The 22,564-nt window shown below is 36.7% G+C and overlaps 1 protein-coding gene across 1 annotated transcript in view; it reads left to right on the top strand.

Annotated features, from left to right (window-relative positions):
* The window catches only part of THAP12 (THAP domain containing 12), a 29,693-nt gene extending 7,417 nt beyond the window's left edge, over positions 1-22,276 (top strand). The window contains exons 2-5 of the mRNA XM_055549131.1: positions 9,187-9,307; positions 12,879-12,986; positions 17,756-17,792; positions 19,410-22,276. Of these exons, the coding sequence (XP_055405106.1) occupies positions 9,187-9,307; positions 12,879-12,986; positions 17,756-17,792; positions 19,410-21,343 (2,200 nt within the window). The 3' untranslated portion in view covers positions 21,344-22,276. The remainder of the gene's footprint in view (positions 1-9,186; positions 9,308-12,878; positions 12,987-17,755; positions 17,793-19,409) is intronic.
* Positions 22,277-22,564: the final 288 nt, after the last annotated feature.

Below are 22,564 nucleotides of genomic sequence, written 5' to 3'. Positions count from 1 at the left end.
TAGAAAAAGTAGCATTAATGCACTTTAAATATATATATATATATAATCAACTCACCTTAGGGCAGTGGCAGGAAGATAAGTTCAGTTCACTTCAGTCGCTCAGTCGTATCTGACTCTTTGCAGCCCCGTGAATTGCAGCACGCCAGGCCTCCCTGTCCATCACCAACTCCCGGAGTTCACTCAAACTCAGGTCCATTGAGTCAGTGATGCCATCCAGCCATCTCATCCTCTGTTGTCCTCTTCTCCTCCTGCCCCCAATCCCTTCCAGCATCAGGGTCTTTTTCAATGAGTCAACTCTTCGCATGAGGTGGCCAAAGTACTGGAGTTTCAGCTTCAGCATCATTCCTTCCAAAGAACACCCAGGACCGATCTCCTTTTTGAATGAACTGGTTGGATCTCCTTGCAGTCCAAGGGACTCTCAAGAGTCTTCTCCAACACCACAGTTCAAAAGCATCAATTCTTCAGCGCTCAGCTTTCTTCACAGTCCAACTCTCACATCCATACGTGACCACTGGAAAAACCATAGCCTTGACTAGATGGACCTTTGTTGGCAAAGTAATGTCTCTGCTCTTGAATATGCTATCTAGGTTGGTCATAACTTTCCTTCCAAGGAGTAAGCGTCTTTTAATTTCATGGCTGCAGTCACCATCTGCAGTGATCTTGGAGCCCCCCAAAATAAAGTCTGACACTGTTTCCACTGTTTCCCCATCTATTTGCCATGAAGTGATGGGACCAGATGGCATGATCTTAGTTTTCTGAATGTTGAGCTTTAAGCCAACTTTTTCACTCTTCTCTTTCACTTTCATCAAGAGGCTTGCGTGCTGCAATTCATGGGGTCGCAAAGAGTCGGACACGACTGAGCGACTGAACTGAACTGAACTGGGCAGTTGAAACATTCTTCTTTCTTCTCAGACAGTACTTTCCCCTGAGGTAGTGAAGTCTTGCAAAATTCTTTGGTAGTTTAATCAAAGTTAACTGAGAATTGATATACTCTAATGTGTAAAATGTAAAATGGTGGTTTCCAGGAATTCAGGAGGGTCCCCACGACCCTTTCAGGGAGTCAAAAAGGTGAAAACTACTTCATAATAACACTGACATTATTTGCCTTTTTTGTGCTCATTATCTCAGGAGTGTACCGTGGAGTTTTTCAGGGGCATTATAACATTATGAAGTCACTACTCAGATAAGTTATATATCATGTTTTATAAAATTTTCTAAGTATGACTTCAGATATAGGTGTTTAGTAGACATTTTCTTGGAAATGAACAAAATAAGCCTGCCACTTAAAGAAAAACAACTGACAGCCAAGCATTCAAGCAAAAGTTAGAATTTTGGAAAATTTATATTCATTACCTTGAGCTAGACAACTCTCTAATTAGACTTTTCTGATGAGATCAGTGGTGATATTGATACATGTGACCTAAAAAAAATATATATATGTATATATCATATAATGAAATATGTTACCATTTAGCCAGTCTGCCAAACTTACTGAACTAAGATTTTCCAAACTGATAAATTCATGATTTTACAAAGACATACATGGATGAAAGTTCTATTCAAAGTGCAAGTTAGACTAGTGGATTTTAATCAAACAGTATGAAAAGGCTCATTGGTCTGGTTTCAGATTCCACATTGCAGCTAATCTTTAAGAAACCACTGCTTGTGGAGTTTCAGTGTCCTATCAAAGAACATCCACAATTACGTAGGAAACAGGAATGTTGAAATAGTCTTTTAAACTGCATATCATTGAGAAGTCATTTCTTTCTTGTACTTCAGCCAAAACAATGTATGGCAACAGATTATATGCAAAAGCAGATGTGAGACTGTAGCTTTCTTCTATAAAGTTAGACATAAAAGAGATTTGCAAAGATGGTGAACTGTGCCATTCTTTTCACTAAATGGTTTTTGTTTTAGAAAATATAGTTATTTCATTAAAATGTTATCTATATAACATGTAATGGAATTGCTATTTTTAATGAACTAATATTTTTAAATTTCTAAGTTGTTTCTGTAGTCATAAATATTGATAGATAAAATGCATGTAAACAAAATTTCTTTAGTTACTCAATAATTTAAGGGGTAAAGGGCTCCTGAGACGATGATGTTTGAGAATCACTTCTATAAGATACAATCTTAAAGTACTTTCATATGATCTTATTTAATCCTCCAAACAATGCTGCGAATTGTAATAATAATAATAATACTTATAGAATACTTCATATTCTGTGTGTCAGGCACTATTCTGTGTGTTTTATGTAGACTATTTCAGTTAACCCTTGCAATAAATTTTGAGATAGTCTCTGCTTTCAGATGAGAAAAGCAGGCACAGAGAGGTTAGCTAAATTATTCAAGATCCCAGAGAAATATCTAAAACCCCAAATGTAGGATAAAGTATGTAATATTATCCAAATTTATTTGACCATGAAACCTCCTTTGTTTTTAATTGGAGCAATTCTTTGACTAGTCGTCTTTGGAATATGTTTTGGAAATCTTGCATTAGTAGGAGGCCAGTGAAAGAAAAAATTTCAAACTTTAAAAAGGAGTGGTCAGTGATGGTTGCCTAGTACTGAAAGGGTGATTAAGTTGAAGACAGGAAGTGACCTTTGGATTTGGCAGGGTGAAATTCATAACCTTTAGCTGTTCTGGGTAGCCATGGTGAAATCTTACACTGGCCCGCTCTGTCCTGTCCTGGATGTGAATCATCCCTTTGTCTAGCTTATCCACACTATATACACTACCTACCCATTAGTATTGCAAAAACATAGTATATATAGGAGTCAGTACTATACGTGGTTTCAGGCACCCACTGAGGGTCTTGGGATATATCCCCCATGGGTAAGGGGGAAACTACTGTACATGGAGGTAGAATAGTCTTACCTACCTGGGTGTGTGTGTGTGTGTGTGTATTGTACATACTCTTTTCAAATCTGAAAATTTTTCCTCAGTGACATTTGAGTGAAGATCTAAAGACAGATCTTTGCATAGATTTTCCTGTGCAAAGGAAGTGCAAAAAAGCAACAAGAAGAGTATTCTAGGTTGAATAAACAGCATGGGGAACAGCCCTATGATGAAAGGAATCAGAGTGCATTCATGAAACTGAAATAAGGCATGTGAGGTGGCAAAGTGGAAGGGTGGTGTGATATGAAGAGGGAAAAGAAAACAAGGGTTAGATTGTACATGTAAGACACATGAGGAGTTGGTTCTTTATCCTACGAGTAATGAAAAGTCACTAAAGGATCTTAATCAGAGAAAGATAGTATTCTCAAATTGGTTTTTTAAAGCATTTTCCACTTGGAGAAGAGGTCACAGAAAGGTAAGACCAGTTTGGAAGTTGATGGATTTGGGGAATCATTCCACTGTGCCAAGGGGAAAAAAGGACACAGAACAGTGACAGGGAGAGCTAGGACAGGGAAGGCATTAGTTTAAAAAAAAAGGTCGAGAGAGAACTGTAGAAGTGTGTATGTGCATTTTAACATGTACACAAATATATGTATGTGTAAAAAAAAAGACTTGTGGTCATACATAATTTTTATAACTTACTGATGTAAAGCATATATACACAGAAGATTGCAAATCATAAGTATATAGCTTGTTAGATTTTCAGAGTAACATGTCCATGAAAATTTTGCCCAGATTTAAAAAAAAGAAGAATATTACTAACATCCTGAACTTCCTCTCCCTTGTGGTTCTTACAGTTATTATCCTACTCTCCCCCATGGTAGGCACTGTTTGACTACATGCACATTAGATTAGTTGGCTATTGACAGGGAGGGGAAGAGTGATGGGAAGCTGTTTTATTGGTATATGACATCCATAGGGAAAAGTGCAAAAATGATAGTCTAGAATTTTATGAATTTTTGTAAGGTAAATATACACAGATCATGTTCAAGATAGAAAACATTACCAGCACCTCAGAAAGTGCCCACTCCTGGTTGTTAACCTCTCCCTAAATGTATCCATTGTTCTCACTATCATTACTATGTTGAGGGGGTCTCCGGAGCCACTCCCATATTCAGAGATTCACTCGGACTCATGGAACTCAGTATATAGTTGTACTAAGTATATAGTTGTACTCACAGCTCAGTATATAGCTGTACTGTATATACTCAGTATATAGTTGTACTCACAGCTAAGGTTTCTTACAGCAATGTAGTAAGAGCACACATCTGCATCCTAAGAGAGGGAAAAGACAGAGGTAGAGTTGGAAGGATCTATGTGTAGTCTTCCTTATGTTCTCTCCCTCCCATGTCTGGTCACTCAGAGTCCACTTTTCCCCAGCAGTGAAAATGCAACATTTGTGCCAGAGAAGCCCTTAGAGACCCAGTGCCCAAAGTTGTTATTGAGTTCTGGTCACTTAGACACTCTCTGCTTAGCATATGCTAAAATTCCAGACTCCCAGAAAAAGGACAGACTTTCATTAAAAGTCATACTGTTTGCATGAATAGTCAAGGCACTAAAAGTCACCTTATCAGTTACAGGAAATTTTTATATCAGTGTAGAGAAGCCAAGTTCCAACATCAGCCAAAAGACTAGCCTTACAAAAAAGTCTTTCTGAAGATAGCAACTTGAGGCCTGCTGTGTTAAATAATTCCTTTTCTGTACAATCACCATGTATGAGTTTTGCCTACCCTTGAACTTAATATGAAAAGAATCCTACAGTATGTACTCCTGACTTATTTTGCTCAACACATTTGTGAGATCTAGCTAGTTCATTCATTCCATTGCCAAAATAGTAGTCTGTATGTAATAGTATACCACAGTTTATCCTTTCTATCCTTGATGGGCAAAGTTGTTCCACCTTCTCATCAACATTTGGTATTATTTCTTTTACATTGTAGTCATCCTTATGAGTATATGGTAATAATTTAGTTACAGTTTTAATTAGTATTTCCCTAATGACTAGTGAGATTGAGCTTTTTAAAAAATTTTATTTTTCTTTTTACTGAGCATTTTTTTTTCATGTGTATTGGCCTATTCAAGTTTCTCATTTTTATATTAGATTGTCTGAATTATTTGTAGGGAGTTCTTCATATATATTTTGGATATGAGTTCATTGTTAGATTGGTATATTACAGATCCCTTCTTCCATTTTGCGGGTTGCCATTTCACTCTTAAATGATTCTTTTAATGAATAAGTTATTAACTATAAAGTAGCCTGATTTACTCATCTTTGCCTCTAGACTTTTTTTCTGTTGCCTTTTTAAGAGTTCTTTGTGTCAAGGTGATTAAGATAGTCTTTTATGTTATCTTTTAGAAACTGTATTGTATTACCTTTCATATTTAGGTCTATAATTCACTTGGAATTTATTTTCCATAGATGGAAGTGCAGGTCAAGATTCATTTTTTCCCATATGGATGGCCAATTCAGGACTACTGAAAAACTTTTAGCTTCACCGCTGTGCAATGATTCCCTTGTCTTAAGCATCCACAGCTCTTCTTCATTTTGTTCTGTTTTTTGTTTGCTTTTGTGCCAATATCACACTTTTTTAAAAAAGATATATGCATTTTTATTTTATTATTTTATTTTTTTGACTTCACCTTGAGTCATGTGGAAGGAAATTCCCCGACCTAGGATGAAACCCACACCCCCTGCAGTGGAAGCTCGGAGTCTTAACCTTTGGACCACCAGAGAAGTCCAATACCACAGTTTTAATAAGCGTTATAATAAGTCTATCTGGTAATATAAGTCTTTCAGCTTTTCCCCCCAAGATTGTCTTGACTATGCTGATCCTTTGAATTTCTGTATAAAAAGTTTTAGAATGATCTTTGTCATTTCTCTCTCACACAGAGACATGCATAAAAGAACTTGTTGGGACTGTGATTGTATTAAATCAATAAATCATTTTGAGAAGAATTGATACCTTTAGGATTCAGTGTACCAGTCCATGAACTTGTGTATTGCTCTGTTTATTTATTTAAAATTTTTTTCTAAAAGAAACAATAAAAATTAAAAGTATTTTCTATTAGAAGTCTTATACATCTTTCATTAGATTTATTTCTAGGTATTTGATGTGGAACAGGTAGGTGTAGTTCATTGGGCCCTCTGCTCAACTTTTCACAGCTATTTGTAAGGCCTCCTCAGACAGCCATTTTGCTTTTTTGCATTTCTTTTTCTTGGGATGGTCTTGATCCCTGTGTTTTGTACAATGTCACGAACCTTCGTCCATAGTTCATCAGGCACTGTGTCTATCAGGTCTAGTCCCTTAAATCAATTTCTCACTTCCACTGTATAATCATAAGGAATTTGATTTAGGTCATACCTGAATGGTCTAGTGGTTTTCCCTACTTTCTTCGATTTAAGTCTTAATTTGGCAATAAGGAGTTCATGATCTGAGCCACGGTCAGCTCCCGGTCTTGTTTTTGCTGACTGTATAGAGCTTCTCCATCTTTGGCTGCAAAGAATATAATCAATCTGATTTCGGTGTTGACCATCTGGTGATGTCCATGTGTAGAGTCTTCTCTTGTGTTGTTGGAAGAGGGTGTTTGCTATGACCAGTGTGTTCTCTTGGTAAAACTCTCTTAGCCTTTGCCCTGCTTCATTCCGTACTCCAAGGCCAAATTTACCTGTTACTCCAGGTGTTTCTTGACTTCCTACTTTTGCATTCCAGTCCCCTGTAATGAAAAGGACATCTTTTTTGGGTGTTACTTGTAGAAGGTCTTGTAGGTCTTCATAGAACCGTTCAACTTCAGCTTCTTCAGCATTACTGGTTGGGGCATAGGCTTGGATTACCGGGATATTGAATGGTTTGCCTTGGAAATGAACAGAGATCATTCTGTCGTTTTTGAGATCGCATCCAAGTACTGCATTTCAGACGCTTTTGTTGACCATGATGGCTACTCCATTTCTTCTAAAGGATTCCTGCCCACAGTAGTAGATATAATGGTCATCTGAGTTAAATTCACCCATTCTAGTTCATTTTAGCTCACTGATTCCTAGAATGTTGATATTCACTCTTGCCGTCTCCTGTTTGACCACTTCCAATTTGCCTTGATTCATGGACCTAACATTCCAGGTTCCTATGCAGTATTGCTCTTTACAGCATCGGACCTTGCTTCTATCACCAATAGGAAAGGGAGTATGTCAAGGCTGTATATTGTCACCCTGCTTATTTAGCTTATATGCAGAGTACATCATGAGAAACTCTGGGCTGGAGGAAGCACAAGCTGGAATCAAGATTGCCGGGAGAAATATCAATAACCTCAGATATGCAGATGACGCCACCCTTATGGCAGAAAGTGAAGAGGAACTAAAGAGTCTCTTGATGAAAGTGAAAAAGTTGGCCTAAAGCTCAACATTCAGAAAACGAAGATCATGGCATCTGGTCCCATCACTTCATGGCAAATAGATGGGGAAGCAGTGGAAACAGTGTCAGACTTTATTTTTGGGGGCTCCAAAATCACTGCAGATGGTGATTGCAGCCATGAAATTAAGAGACGCTTACTCCTTGAAAGGAAAGTTATGACCAACCTAGATAGCATATTAAAAAGTAGAGACATTACTTTGCCATCAGAGGTCTGTCTAGTCAAGGCTATGGTATTTCCAGTCGTCATGTATGGATGTGAGAGTTGGACTGTGGAGGAAGCTGAGCGCTGAAGAATGGATGCTTTTGAACTGTGGTGTTGGAGAAGACTCGTGAGAGTCCCTTGGACTGCAAGGAGATCCAACCAGTCCATTCTGAAGGAAATCAGTCCTGGGTGTTCTTTGGAGGGACTGATGCTAAAGCTGAAACTCCAATACTTTGGCCACCTCATGCAAAGAGTTGACTCATTGGAAAAGACCCTGATGCTGGGAGGGATTGGGGGCAGGAGGAGAAGGGGACGACAGAGGATGAGATGGCTGGATGGCATCACCGACTCAATGGACATGAGTTTGAGTAAACTCCGGAAATTGGTGATGGACAGGGAGGCCTGGCGTGCTTCGATTCATGGGGTTGCAAAGAGTCGGACACGACTGAGTGACTGAACTGAACTGCTCAACTTATTCTTGATTGAATCTGAGTCTTCTTTTTATCAGAAAGCTATTTCAGTTTGGTTCAGAAATAATACAGACAGTGATGTTTTGTTTGGAAGATCTCCAGAGATTTAAGAATTAAAAAACAAATTTAACTCTAACAATATGGCAATTGTTTTATAGTGAGTTTTCATACCAAATAATTTACGTGTTGAAATCAAAATATTTATAATCACATTGTACAACTATGTAAGAATGTGATTAAAATACAAACATCTTAGGCATCGTCACTGTATAGTAATTAATACCTCTTGGTCAAATGAAATGCTTTACAATTTTAGATAATCAACATTTCACCATGGTAATTTTGTTTTCCTGAAATTTCTACCAAGAGCTTAGTTTTGCTCTTTTAGGTGCATAGAACATTTCTATCCTCTTTCAAAACAGTTTAGAGCAGTGTCTGGTACAGTCCATGGGGTCACAAATAGTCAGACACGATTTAGTGACTAAACAGCAGCAGCAGCAGCTGGCTCTTAATAAGTGCTTAATAAGCATTATGATGATGAAGATGATGTTAGTTTTTTCCTACAAATATTTAAGCACCAAGAGGACATGGACTTTGTCTCAGTCACTATCTCTTAACACCATCTGTGTACAAGATTGTGTAGACACAATCCCTGCATTCATGGAGCTTACAGTCTAGTTTGCACTTATCATTGTAGATAACCATGTTTATAATAAAGCAGATGAATATAGCCATTATGCTTCCATAATAAACTCTAGTTATTTATAGAACATCTACTTTGTAATTTTCTATAGTGACAATGTGTTTTCATATGCTTGTTTAAGTTGAAATCTTAAGGGGAATGTTAAGCCATTGGCCTCATGGTTGTGCAGTTTTTTGCTTGTACTGCTGATTAGTAAGTCCTCTCTGATGCTAGGATGTCCTGGGAGTTGAAAGATTCAAGTTTAAGTTCTAGTTTTACTGCTAAGTTTGTACATGACTCTGACAAGTTACTTCTTAACCTTGTCTGTAAGTGAATGTACTAAATGATTTCTGAGGTTTCTACCAGCTCTCATTTTGTTGTTAATCAACTTCTCCAAATTATATTTTTTGGGTCTAGGGGAGCAGAAGTCTGTTATCCATAACAGGTATTTACCTTAAAACTGAATGCTGAAATTTAAATGTTAAGCTCATATTCTGTAGTTTTATTTTGGCTTTATTTTTGTAGATGCCAGAAGTGGGTGGAGAACTGTCGGAGAGCAGACTTAGAAGATAAAACACCTGATCAACTAAATAAACATTATCGATTGTGTGCCAAACACTTTGAAACTTCTATGATCTGCAGAACTGTAAGTAAGCAGAAGGTTTGTTTTTTTGTTTGTTTTGTTTTCACTCACTATTTGGTTGGAAATGTAAATCTTTATATATTAATGTTGGAGAGTATCCTTACACCCTGCCACTTTTTTTTTCCTTTAAGATGAAGACAGATTTGGAACTTAATAGTACCTATTTTGTTCTTTAAAAACCTTTGTGTATGTGTGTGTGTGTGTTTTAACCCTTCTATTTCTGATGCCCCATTCCCACTTTATCAAAGGTCACCACTTTTTAAACTTTTTTTGTAGCCTTCAGAAAATTTTAGATGATTATAAATGTGTATGTTTAAGGTGAATTTGGCATTTTTATTTGGAACAGCTTCTCTAGAGCTTTTATATGAGTGAAATCTTCATCGAGGCATAGAGCTCTTTGCAAATTTTTGTGTGTACTATTAGAACCTACCCTTAATTTTTGTGTGCTGGATACAACAGGAAGCAAATCATACAGTTCATGTGACAAAAACATTTTCATCAGTAATTTGCAATTTCATATCAAGACCTGAATTTCTCAGTCTTACTACAGTTAACTGTAAATTTGTCCAGGTCACTTCTCCTCTCTTAGCCCCCCAATTTCTAATGAAGAATTTAGACCAGATAATTCCTGAGGTCTAAGATTTTTAACCGTCTGTGATTCTGTTACTGCTTTGATTCGTAAAAGGCACAGATAAGACAGATTTGATTGAAATGAAGCAGACTTGAAACACTTTAAAAACTAGTTAGGAAGACAATTTTGTTAAGTATTCTTGCTTAGGTATGAAAACAAATATTCTTGTTTAGGCATAACTGTCAACAGTTATTGGGATAGACATAAACTTAATTTGAAGATACACTATATATTGTTATGCAGCAATTTATTTTGATATTTTTTTCAGATACATTTTGCAGAGGCATCAGAAAACTAAAGAATGATTGGGTTATTTTATTTCTCAAAATTAATTGAAGCAGATACTTGTGAAGTCATTGGGAGGTGAGCCTATTCCGGTTCAACAGTTTAATCACAAATATTTGAGGGATATTTTTGCCTTGCTTTGTTAACAGGGTAATGATCAAAATAAAAGATTTCATATGTTTAAAAGGCAAACTTTATGTTCTTGACATTAAATTAAAATATCCCAAATTATTTTGAATATGCACGCATATGAATTTTTAAATTTTTATTTTATTAATAAATACCATTTCTTAATCAGTTAATTCCAACAAGATTGTGAGAAATATAAGATATATAGTTCACCTCTGTTCTTGTTTAGTCAGAGCATAGAACAGAATTATTTTTACTTTTTAAATTTCCACATAATTTTTTAATCTTGAATCAGTTATTGCAAATGTGAGAGATTTTCATTCTCCACATATAGAAAATATTGCTGTTAAAAGCTGGATTATCTAATGTTTATACCCAAATGTTGTAAGAGTTTTGAATTCATTAGTTTGGCATTTAAGATTTCATCAGTAAACGTTTGTGGTTAGTTCAACCAAAGCTAAATATTATCTCTGATGCTAAAGTAAGATCATTACTTTATACTCAAGCCTTCATTCAGCAGTTAAAGATTAAATTTTGATACTGAATAAAAATTGTCATGCACAGGAATAGAATGTAGCCTTTTTTGGCATGGGTACTTAGAGTGGGTGTAAAAATATTGCATGTTTTTCATTCATGTATTTTTTTTTCGTCTGTAATACCTTTGCTTTATAGAAGATTAATTTTATACCAATTTTTTAAGTTCTTCATGGTGTTTTATCCCTCCTCTGTTTATTTAATTGGAAGATATCAAGACTTGACTCTGTATATGGATATGGTTTTGCTTTTTGAGATGTTTGCCAAGCAGGAAAGCTAAAGCACTTAGGGTATAGTATTGTGTTTGTGCCCTTCAGTGATTGTGTACCATATCAATCCCTGATTGAAACTCCGTAGTAGACTGAGAATAATTGGCCCAGCACTAGAAGTTGAATGTTATTAAGAAATAGATTTTCTTCTTTGTGTTTTCCCTGAGGCTTGTGATTGAACTAGAAAATATTGAATAGAAATAGAAATTCTTCCCAAATGTGTTTAACAGTTCTTTAGATAAAACTTAAGTGTGTTCTCTTTAATTATATATTTTTCCATCATATTTTCCTAACCTTTCCTTGAGTTAAAAAAATATGGGGATTGTTACTTTTGTTTGACATATACTTTGAATGTGCTTTATTAGCTTTGAAACAATCAGTGCTCCCACAAAAGCTTTTTAAACTGAAGGGTGTTTTGTTTTTATCAGTGCAAATTTGGGAAGGCACAGTTTCTTTGGACTAGCTAAGGGAATGTAGTAGCAGTTATTCATCTGTTACTCTACCTCTTAATAAACTTCTTGTCCCTACCTGACCTCTGGTCTTGCTGGCTGTGGGAGACTGTCGCCATCTAAATTTGCATTCAGTTTCTAGTCAGATTGAATTAGTTTATAAGGATAGAGAATGGTCACCCTTCAGTGACAAGAATATTATAATTAGAAGGAAATTTAGAAATACCTGGTTCAGTGTTTGCAAAAATGTGATTATGTGTATAACTTGTGGCATATGAGTGGTATCAAGTGGTACATGAATCAGTTTTTATCTTAAATTTTGTAATATGTGTTAAAAATATAACTAGCTCATCAAATCATTATTTTATAGTTTTTATTCCTTAAGATTTTGTTAGTTAAAAAAATGAGTCAATTATGAAAAAGTATAAGTGGTTGGGTAACTGAAATGGTCAGCTTTATGATCATTAGTGTGTGAATAACTTCATCTAATTCAATACCTGAGTTTTATTCAAAAGAAGAAACTGAGTCTAGAAAGGAAAAGTATTTGTCCAGGGTCTCAGAGTGAGTCACTGGTAGATTAAGGGCTAGCCCCTAAGCCTCCTCTGAAAGTATTAGTCGATCAGTAGTGTGCGCTCATTTTGACCCCATGAACTGTAGCCCACCAGCTTCTCTGTCTATGGAATTCTCCAGACAAGAATATTGGAGTCGGTAGCCATTCTCTTCTCCAGGGGATCTTCCCAACACAGGGGTCAAACCTGGTTCTCCTGCATTGCAGACAGATTCTTTACTGTCTGAGCCACCAGGGAAGCTCTTGGTCTCTTGGGTCCTCATCAGTATTATTTCACAGTGCCTTAATGCTTCTCAGTAATAGTAGCAAAAGAGGCGTGAATGGCAGGTAAAGGAGGGAAGAGTTACTATGAATTGTATAAGAGGATAGCTTATTTGAGAAACTTCTGTGCCTGCTTTGCTTTGTAGGCTCATGGAAGAACAGAAAAGTAGCGGGAAGATTGAATTAGAAAAATATATATATAATACAAATACATTCTACTTTTTATGCCTATCATCAGTTCAGTTCCTTCATTTATAAGTTGGCCAGAAGGACAAATGTAAAAGGAGTTAGAAATAGTTAGCTGATCTGGACTGACATCATCAATTCTGCAAGTCTCTACACTTTAGAATTGGAGTTGAAGTAGTACTGGGGAAATCATTAACAATTTTGTTTGTGTGTAATGTATTTTTAAGGACTGTTTCTGCATTGATGCATTTTTCTTTTTCAGAGTCCTTACAGGACAGTTCTCCGAGATAATGCCATACCAACAATATTCGATCTTACCAGCCATTTGAATAATCCACATAGTAGACACAGAAAACGAATAAAAGAATTGGTATGTCAGTGTGCTTCCTCCAGCTTTTCTATCTTCTATAATATTATGAAATGTAGTATAGATGCATTCATGTTAACATTGAACCAAGTTACTCTCTATATCAGGTGTAGCATTATGGGGGATTAATGCCATGGTTATTGAAGTAGCATGGACCTAAGATATTTAGTTTGTTTTAGTATTTGCTTTGGAAAATCTTCCTCAAATTTAGCCAGTTGATACTTGTTGACTTGGGCCAAAGTATGCTGTTAATTCAGTTTAGTTCTGTTCAGTTGCTCAGTCATGTCTGACTCTTTGCCACCGCATGGACTGTAGCATGCCAGGCCTCCCTGTCTATCAACAACTACCAGAGTTTACTCAAACTCATGTCCATTGAGTCAGTAATGCCATCCAACCATCTCATCCTCTGTTGGCTCCTTCTCCTCCTACCTTCTATCTTTCCCAACATTAGGGTCTTTTCATATGAGTCAGCTCTTTGCATCAGGTGGCCAAAGTATTGGAGTTGTAGCTTCAGCATCAGTCCTTCCAATGAATATTCAGGACTGATTTCCTTTCGGATGGACTGGTTGTATCTCCTTCCAGTCCAAGGGACTCTCAGGAGTCTTCAACACCACAGTTCAAAAGCATCAATTCTTCGGCACTCAGCTTTCTTTATAGTCCAACTCTCACATCCATATATGACTACTGGAAAAACCATAGCCTTGACTAGATGGACCTTTGTCAGCAAAGTAATGTCTCTGCTTTTTAATATGCTGTCTAGGTTGGTCATAACTGAGGAGTAAGCATCTTTTAATTTCATGTTAATTTCATGCTGTTAATTATGGGCTACTAAATCATTTTCTTCCAGGGAAGCTGGAAAAAAAACTCACCTCTTCCTTTGTGGTAAAGTGGGACTGAAGTATATTTCTAGAATATTTTGGCACAAAGGGATTAAGAAGGGAAAGAGTGAAAGTTAAGACATGGGTATTTTTACTAGAGATAAGGATTCCATCATTATTAAGTACTGACAAGGTTTATAAAAGCTTTTAAGTCTCTCTATGTGACATCTTTGTGCATGTTTTTTATAAACCTTTGATATCCTTAAAACCTACCTGTTTTTTGTTGGCCTCAAATGAACAAAATGAAATTACTCAGACTCCTCGGGCCATGGCTTTCTGTCACCATTGCCACCAGGAAGCCCCTTATTTTTTTTCCTTATAACCATTCCCATTCCTCACCTTCCTCCATTTTGTATCCGTGCTCCTGTACTTAATGAGTCATTTCAGTCCATTGGCTATGTGCTTTTTAAAGATAATATTTATCTAGTTTTCCTCATTTTCTTCTATATTTACCTTTCGTAATCAGATCTTTGATCCATTTGAATTTGTATAGTGTCCAGTAGAGATCTAATTTACCTTTCTATTTATAGGGATCAAGTTTTCCTAACATAGTCTGTTAATCAGTCTGGATAAGATGCTGCCCCTTACATTGCTTTATATTATATCATTTTCAAAGAGAGTGATTTCTTAAGCCTTCCTTTTCAAAATTGTCTTAGCTATTTGTAGACTTTTATTCTGCCATGTGAATTTGAGAATCCTTTTGTCATATTCTAGAAATTCTGTTGAGATTTTCATTGTAAATACTTTGAATTAATATTTTTACAGTGTTAATTAGTCATATCCATGAATGGAAAAAAAAACAATAAAATAGCTATCAAGTACCAGAGCAGTCATTGACAAAGCTACTAGTTCTTTGAAAAGACTATTAAAATAGTTTCAAAACAGGACTTCTCTGGTGGTCCAGGGGGTAAGACTCCTCACTTCCAAAGCAGGGGGCCCAGTAGATCCCACATGCCACACGCAGCTAAAGGATTTTGCATGCTGCAGTGTGGCTCAGTGGTAAAAGAATCTGCCTGTAATACAGGAGACTTTCAGGAGACTCAGGTTGATCCCTAGGTCAGGAAGATCCCCTGGAGAAGGAAATGGCAGCCCACGCCAGTATTCAGGTCAGAGGACCCTGGTGGGCTACAGCCCATGGGGTCAAAAAGAGTTGAGCAGCTAAACAACATGCTGCAGTGAAGATTAAAGATCTCGTGTGCTGCAACTACGATTCCATGCAGCCAAGTAAATAAATACTAAAAAAAAAAATTATAATAATTTAGAAGTGCAGAAAGTAAAAATTTTGAAAAATTGTCAGGATTTTTGTTGTTCTTTAGAAGAGAACGTGTACATCCTTCCTTAATTACTTGCTAAGTTACGGTAAGATTATGTATTTCTGGTTAAGAGAGTGTTTCCACCAGTTAAAAACTTATTTATTTGTTTGACTGTGTTGGGTCTTAGTTGAGGCTCATGGGATCTTCATTGCATTGTGCAGGGTCTTTTAGTGTGGTCCACGGACTCTCTGTAATTGTGGTGTGCAGCCTCAGTTGTTGTGGCACAAGGGCTTAGTTGCTCTGTGGCATGTGGGGTCCTCGTTCCCCAAGTAGAGGTCAAACGTGTGCTACCTGCATGGCAAGGCGGATTCTTACCACTGGGCCACCAGCAAAGTTCCTCCAGCAATTTTGAAGATCCTTTTTTTTTAGATTAATTCTAATAGTCTACTGGGTTTTCTATGTAGTTGATTGTATCATCTGTAAATAAGGACAGATTTGCCTCTTCTTTCAGTCTTCCAATTTTAATGTTTTCTGTTGCCTGTATTATTATTTGGTCAGGATCATCTCTAGTACTATATTGAGTAGTCCCAGGAATGTCATGGCTGGTACACTTGTCTTGTTTCATTAAGTGTGATGTTACCATTGGTATTGTTAGGTAATTTTTTTTATCAAGTTAAAGAAATACCCTTTATTTTCTTTTAGTTCTCATATTCAGAGGTTTTTTTTTGTCTTAACTTATGGAACTTATCAATATTTTCATTGTATCTGTTCTTTCTTCCCCCCTTCTTTAATGCTTAGTGATAACATTGATGGATTTGCTGATGTTGAACCATCTTTGCCTAATTGATTGCAGTATATTTCTTTTCATTTTCATATACTGTTAGATTTAGTTGGTCAGTTTTGCATTTGTAAGTCTTGGCCTGTAATTTCTTTTCATGTATTCTTCTTACACAGTTATGATATCAGGGATCCATTGGCCTCATAAAATGAGTTAGATAACTTTTCTTTTTTTTTCTTTTAATTTCCCTAGAAAAACTTGTATAAGGTAGATATTGTCTGCTCTTGAAAGTTAGGTTGAACTTGGTAAAACCATCAGAGGGCTTTGGGTGGATGAGGGAATATTTTGATTATCATTTCTGTTTATTTATTTGTTTCTCTTTCTTCTTGTGCTTTATATGTTTACAAAACTTTATGAGCTTCACCTAGAGTTTTAGGCTGCTTGCCTTTCTCTGCTCCTAAAATTACTTTAATAGTCTTTTCAAAGAAACAGTAGTGAGTTTTATCACTGATTGCTGTACTTATGAGCTATTTTATTGGTTTCTGCTAGATTCGATTTTTTTCATCCATTATTGCTGTTGACGTCAATGCCAGTCTCATGTTCCTTTTTAGTGAATGCATTTTTCTCCTTTAAATATTTTCTTTATGTTTGATATTTCAAATTTGACTAAACTATATCTGAATGTGAGGTTTTTTTCTTATCCAGACTTATATTGTACAGTTCTGAGGAATTCTCAGTTTTTATTTCTTCATGCTTTTCTTCTGCTCTGTTTTTTTTTTGGGACCTCTCATAAATGAGTGCTAACACTGCACATCAGCTTTCTTCTTAGTAATATGAAGCAAGGGTGAGGAGCTCAATCACTTCCCATCCTGTAACTATCAATTCCTGTTCTCTGCCCCTCAAAGAACCTCAGATATCATACAGCAGGCTCACTTCCGGATCTGCCATCCTTGTAACTCCACAGCCCATAGGATAAGGAGAGAATGTTCCAGACTGGCTAACCTGCTGACATTTTACCAGTACTATGTCCTGTGCTGCCCAGCAGGTACCCTGCTGTCTCTAGCTGTCACTGGTACTGCTGCTTTCATGCCCTACAATAGTAATGGGGTAGGTTGTGAGCTAATAATTATAGTGGGTTCAGTTCAGTTCAGTCGCTCAGTCATGTGTAGTGGGTTAGAGCGAGAAAAGGACACATTTGGAAAGTTCTCCCTCAGTCTAAGCCTGAAGATGCCACTTGGCTCTCTCTGCTGTTTATATCCATTTCTTTTCCATTTTGGCATTGTCACTTTCTGCTTCTCAGAGATTTCTCACAGCTTTTGTGTTAGGTTCTGGACTCCAGCAACTCCGTTTTACATGACATCCCCTGGAGTTAAACTGGGGAGAGGGACATGATTTATGAACCTTGAGTTTGACCTTAAATGCCATCATATACGTTCATGCCTTTTATTAGCCAGCACATACTTGTAACCCCAAATTATGATGATTAGGTATAAAGTAAGTTAAACGATGTATTCTTTACCCTCTAGTATTTTATTATAAACTTGGAGTCATTAGCAGATTATTCTATTTTTCTTGTCATCTGTCTATTTGAAGAATATATTCTTTATGAAGAATTTATGCTCTTGAAAGAATTAAATTTGGGACTACCCTGGTGGTCCAGTAGTTAAGATCTCACACTTCTACTGCAGGGGGCACAGGTTCAATTCCTGGTCAGGAAACTAAGATTCCACATGCTGCATGGCATGGCCAAAAAAAAAAAAGAATTAAATTTGACTCATAATATGCTTTTTACTTGAATCTGTGATGATATACTGGAGTTCAGTTTTATTAAAGATATTTTTTTCTTTTTTTCTTATCATTTAGAGTGAAGATGAAATCAGGACACTGAAACAGAAAAAAAGTAAGTGATAGTGTTAATGACTCAACTTCTGAATGCCTTTTTAAAAGGCCTTGACCTGGTAAGGACAAATAAATATGTTTTATGTCCAAAAACCTATTGTGAGAATGATGTAAGAGTGTGGTAGGCATTGTCCTGTGGTCTGGAATTGTCTGTGAGATAAAATCTTAGCTCAGTTAGTCTTTATTGAGTATCACTATGCCACGCACTTGGCCTTCTCTCTTTCTACTAGGTGCTCCCAGTGTGGTAGGGCACAAGGCAGAGTATCTCATTGTAGGGAAGGAAAGGAGCCGAATCTCTGTCCATGCAACCTGTGGTGCATACTGCTGCTGCTGCTGCTGCTGCTAAGTCGCTTCAGTCGTGTCTGACTCTGTGCGACCCCATAGACGGCAGCCCACCAGGCTCCGCCATCCCTGGGATTCTCAAGGCAAGAACACTGGAGTGGGTTGCCATCACCTTCTCTGGTGGTACATACTAAGTTCTTGGTAAATATTTAAAGAATAAGTGCTGTTGAGATACTTGGCTTTACGGACAGTAGGAGTCACAGTAGCTGTTCTCCAGGTGCTGATGCCTGAGCTGTGTAACCAAAGAATGAGAACTAGAGGGGTTTTTGTTCTTATCAATTTTTACTTTTAATCTTCCTTTCGTATCTCTTCCTACTACTTCTATTATTAACATAACTTTTTACTGAGTGCTTACTGTGTGCCAAGTCATTAAGAGCTTTGCATATATTAATTCATGTAATTCTCACAGTAGCCTTGAGGTAAGTACTATTACTTTCCTCCTTTATAGATGAAGAGACATGGAGTCAGGCAAAGAAAGGAGTGAAGGATATTCTGTGCCTTGAAACAGGGTGCCGGATTTGGGGAACTACACATTCATTTTGTGGTTGGAACTTCTACGAACCCATGATGGTTAAAAAAGGGGCCACAGGGGCCAGGACTTACAGGGTTGTGAGTATGAGTACAGTCAGAACCCTTAACCTCAGGGCCTCAGTTCTCCCATCCACATATGAAGAGATTATGCTGAGATTTCTATTAATAATATACTAATAGAGCCCTAGAAATTGCATGAATATAGTTTGTAGTATATTGTCTCATCTCCCATATAAAAGTATTGCTTAAAAGTGTCAGCATGGACCTTGGAGCCAGACAAGCTTGGATTTGAATTTTCACCTCTATCTGTGACCTTGGCAATTATTTACTGTCCTCATTTGTAAATGGGGTTGATAACATGCCTGTAGAGGGAGCAGTCTGCTACATATAAGAGGACAACACAGTGCCTCAGTAAATATTAGTCCTTCAAGTCCTTTTTGTGACGGCGTGAACTGTCTGTTATTACTCTGTATATGTAATGTGCTTTCTTAAATTTATAAGAAATTGTTCCTCTCATAATAGCATTGACATGTAGGATGAATATATATTCATTCAGAGTATTTGTCTCCTCCACTAGAGTGTCTTAACTTAATCTCTGCATCCTCGTCTGTGGTCTAGTAGGTGTCTCGTGAGTGTTGAATGAATGAATTTGTGAATTTTAAATATTTAACCAGTCAAATATGTAATTTTTTGTTTGTATGATTCCTTATGAACCTGTTTATAAAATTAATTCTTTGTTTTCCAGTTGATGAAACTTCTGAACAGGAACCAAAACATAAGGAAATAAACAACAGCAATGCTCAGAATCCCAGTGCAGAAGAAGCGGGTGAAGAGCAGGATGAAGACATTTTACCTTTAACTCTTGAAGAGAAGGAAAACAAAGAATATTTAAAATCTTTATTTGAAATTTTGATTCTTATGGGAAAACAAAACATACCTCTGGATGGACATGAAACTGATGAAATCCCAGAAGGTCTTTTTACTCCTGATAACTTTCAAGCACTGCTAGAGTGCCGGATCAATTCTGGTGAAGAGGTTCTGAGAAAGCGCTTTGAGACAACAGCAGTTAACACATTGTTCTGTTCCAAAACACAGCAGAAACAGATGCTGGAGATCTGTGAGAGCTGCATTCGGGAAGAAACCCTGAGGGAAGTGAGAGATTCTCACTTCTTTTCCATCATCACTGATGATGTGGTGGACATAGCAGGGGAAGAGCACCTGCCTGTGTTGGTGAGGTTTGTCGACGAAGCTCACAACCTGAGAGAGGAATTTGTAGGCTTCCTGCCTTATGAAGCTGATGCAGAAATTTTGGCTGTGAAATTTCACACTACAATAACTGAGAAATGGGGATTAAACATGGAGTACTGTCGTGGCCAGGCTTACATTGTATCTAGTGGATTTTCATCCAAAATGAAAGTTGTTGCTTCTAGACTTTTAGAGAAATATCCCCAAGCTATCTACACACTCTGCTCTTCCTGTGCCTTAAATATGTGGTTGGCAAAATCAGTGCCTGTTATGGGAGTATCTGTTGCATTAGGAACAATTGAGGAAGTTTGTTCTTTTTTTCATCGATCACCACAACTGCTTTTAGAGCTTGAAAATGTAATTTCTCTCCTCTTTCAGAACAATGAAGAAAGGGGCAAAGAACTGAAGGAAATTTGCCATTCTCAGTGGACAGGCAGGCATGATGCTTTTGAAATCTTAGTGGACCTCCTGCAAGCACTTGTTTTATGTTTAGATGGTATAAATAGTGACACAAATGTTAGATGGACTAACTGTATAGCTGGCCGAGCATTTGTGCTCTGTAGTGCGGTAACAGATTTTGATTTCATCGTTACCATTGTTGTTCTTAAAAATGTTTTATCTTTTACAAGAGCTTTTGGGAAAAATCTTCAGGGGCAAACCTCTGATGTCTTTTTTGCAGCCAGTAGCTTGACTGCAGTGTTACATTCACTAAATGAAGTGATGGAAAATATTGAAGTTTATCATGAATTTTGGTTTGAGGAAGCCACAAATTTGGCAACCAAACTTGATATTCAGATGAAACTCCCAGGGAAATTTCGCAGAGCTCAGCACAGTAACCTGGAATCTCAGCTAACCTCTGAGAGTTACTATAAAGAAACTCTAAGTGTTCCAACTGTGGAACACATTATTCAGGAACTGAAAGATATATTCTCAGAACAGCACCTCAAAGCGCTTAAATGCTTATCCCTGGTACCCTCTGTCATGGGACAGCTCAAATTCAATACATCAGAGGAGCACCATGCTGACATGTACCGAAGTGACTTACCTAATCCTGACACACTCTCTGCTGAGCTGCATTGTTGGAGAATCAAATGGAAACACAGAGGGAAAGATATAGAACTTCCATCCACTATTTATGAAGCCCTTCATCTACCAGACATCAAGTTTTTTCCTAATGTTTATGCATTGCTGAAGGTCCTATGTATTCTTCCTGTGATGAAAGTTGAGAATGAACGCTATGAAAATGGGCGAAAGCGTCTCAAAGCATACTTGAGGAACACTTTGACAGATCAAAGATCAAGTAACTTGGCTTTGCTTAACATAAATTTTGATATAAAACATGATTTGGATTTAATGGTGGATACATATATCAAACTGTATACAAGTAAGTCAGAGCTTCCTACAGATAATTCAGAAACCATTGAAAATACCTAAGAGACTTTTAACCTAGACTTTCTCTTATATTTGATATTTGAAAAAAAAATGTAAGAAATTTTAAAATATCTTACAGAAAAGTTTTAAGGGTAGGCCACTTAATCACTGAATATCTTGACCTGTAGGCCTCCCATTGAGTATATTAGTCATTGATAATCTGCCTGTTTAAATGGCCTGTTCAAATGCCCATGCTTTGGAGACCTAACTGTTCTTCCAGAAGATAGCATTGAAAGTACCATATTACAGTTTTATGTGATCTCTGCTAATGGCACTTTGGAATTGTTTTAGTTAAGTGATTTTAGACATTACGTTTATCACTGTGGATCAAATTGTCAGGTATTAAGTTATCAGATCTTTGAAAAAATAAAATTAGAGAAGGTATGGGAAGAAGGAATGCATTTTGTAAAATGTTACAGTGAAGCTCATGACTGACTTTTGAATAGTAGGAGTTATAAGTATGCTATTAAAAATCTATAAAGGACAGTTAAGAAAATTATCAGACTCTAAGAGAAACGTGTAAGCTTGTCCAACAAGGATTTCGGTGTAGATTTTCTCTTTATCAAATGAAGTTAAAATTTGAATGGAAGAGCCTGCCATTGTTGTTCCACATCTGGTATTGCTGTTTACATTCCTTTATTGAGCCTACGTCTTTGTAAGCTTTTTGGCAGGTATATGTTGAACATTTCAGTTTCATGGTCAAGAAAGGATCAGAGGCCATGGATACTGACAGCTGATTTGTCTGTTTTCTTCTGGCTTTTTCCATGACTGTATCTACTGCCTCATCTTGATTTACAAGCAAAGCCTAGAAAGCCTACAAAAATAAGTGTTTTGTAGTTTAGGAATAATACAGAAAATATTGCTGTTATTTTTGGTGAAGAAAATCAATTTTGTATAGTTTATTTCAACCTAAATAAAATGTGAATTTTGTGTAAAGTTCAGATTTTTTTTTTGGTGGGGACAAAACAGATTCTTGTGGTAAAATTCTCTTTTCAAAAATATCACCATCACAATTGAAGATAAGTTCTTTAAAAAAACCATTTGAATTGTGAAGTTATTAAATGTAAGATTTATCTAACTTTTAAAATATGTTATATGACCCCTGATATAGTTAATTTTTGCATAATTGTTGCTGGCTAAAATGTAAATGAATAAATATTGCAGAGACATTGAATTGTTTATGTTGGGATAAGTTAGTGCTGTTTGAGCTTCAGAAAACAGGAT

This window comes from Bubalus kerabau, chromosome 15, assembly GCF_029407905.1.
Source record: "Bubalus kerabau isolate K-KA32 ecotype Philippines breed swamp buffalo chromosome 15, PCC_UOA_SB_1v2, whole genome shotgun sequence".
Classification (NCBI taxonomy): Eukaryota; Metazoa; Chordata; class Mammalia; order Artiodactyla; family Bovidae; genus Bubalus; species Bubalus kerabau.
Note: the sequence above shows the minus strand (reverse complement) of the source record. Positions and strands in the feature narration are given on the sequence as shown.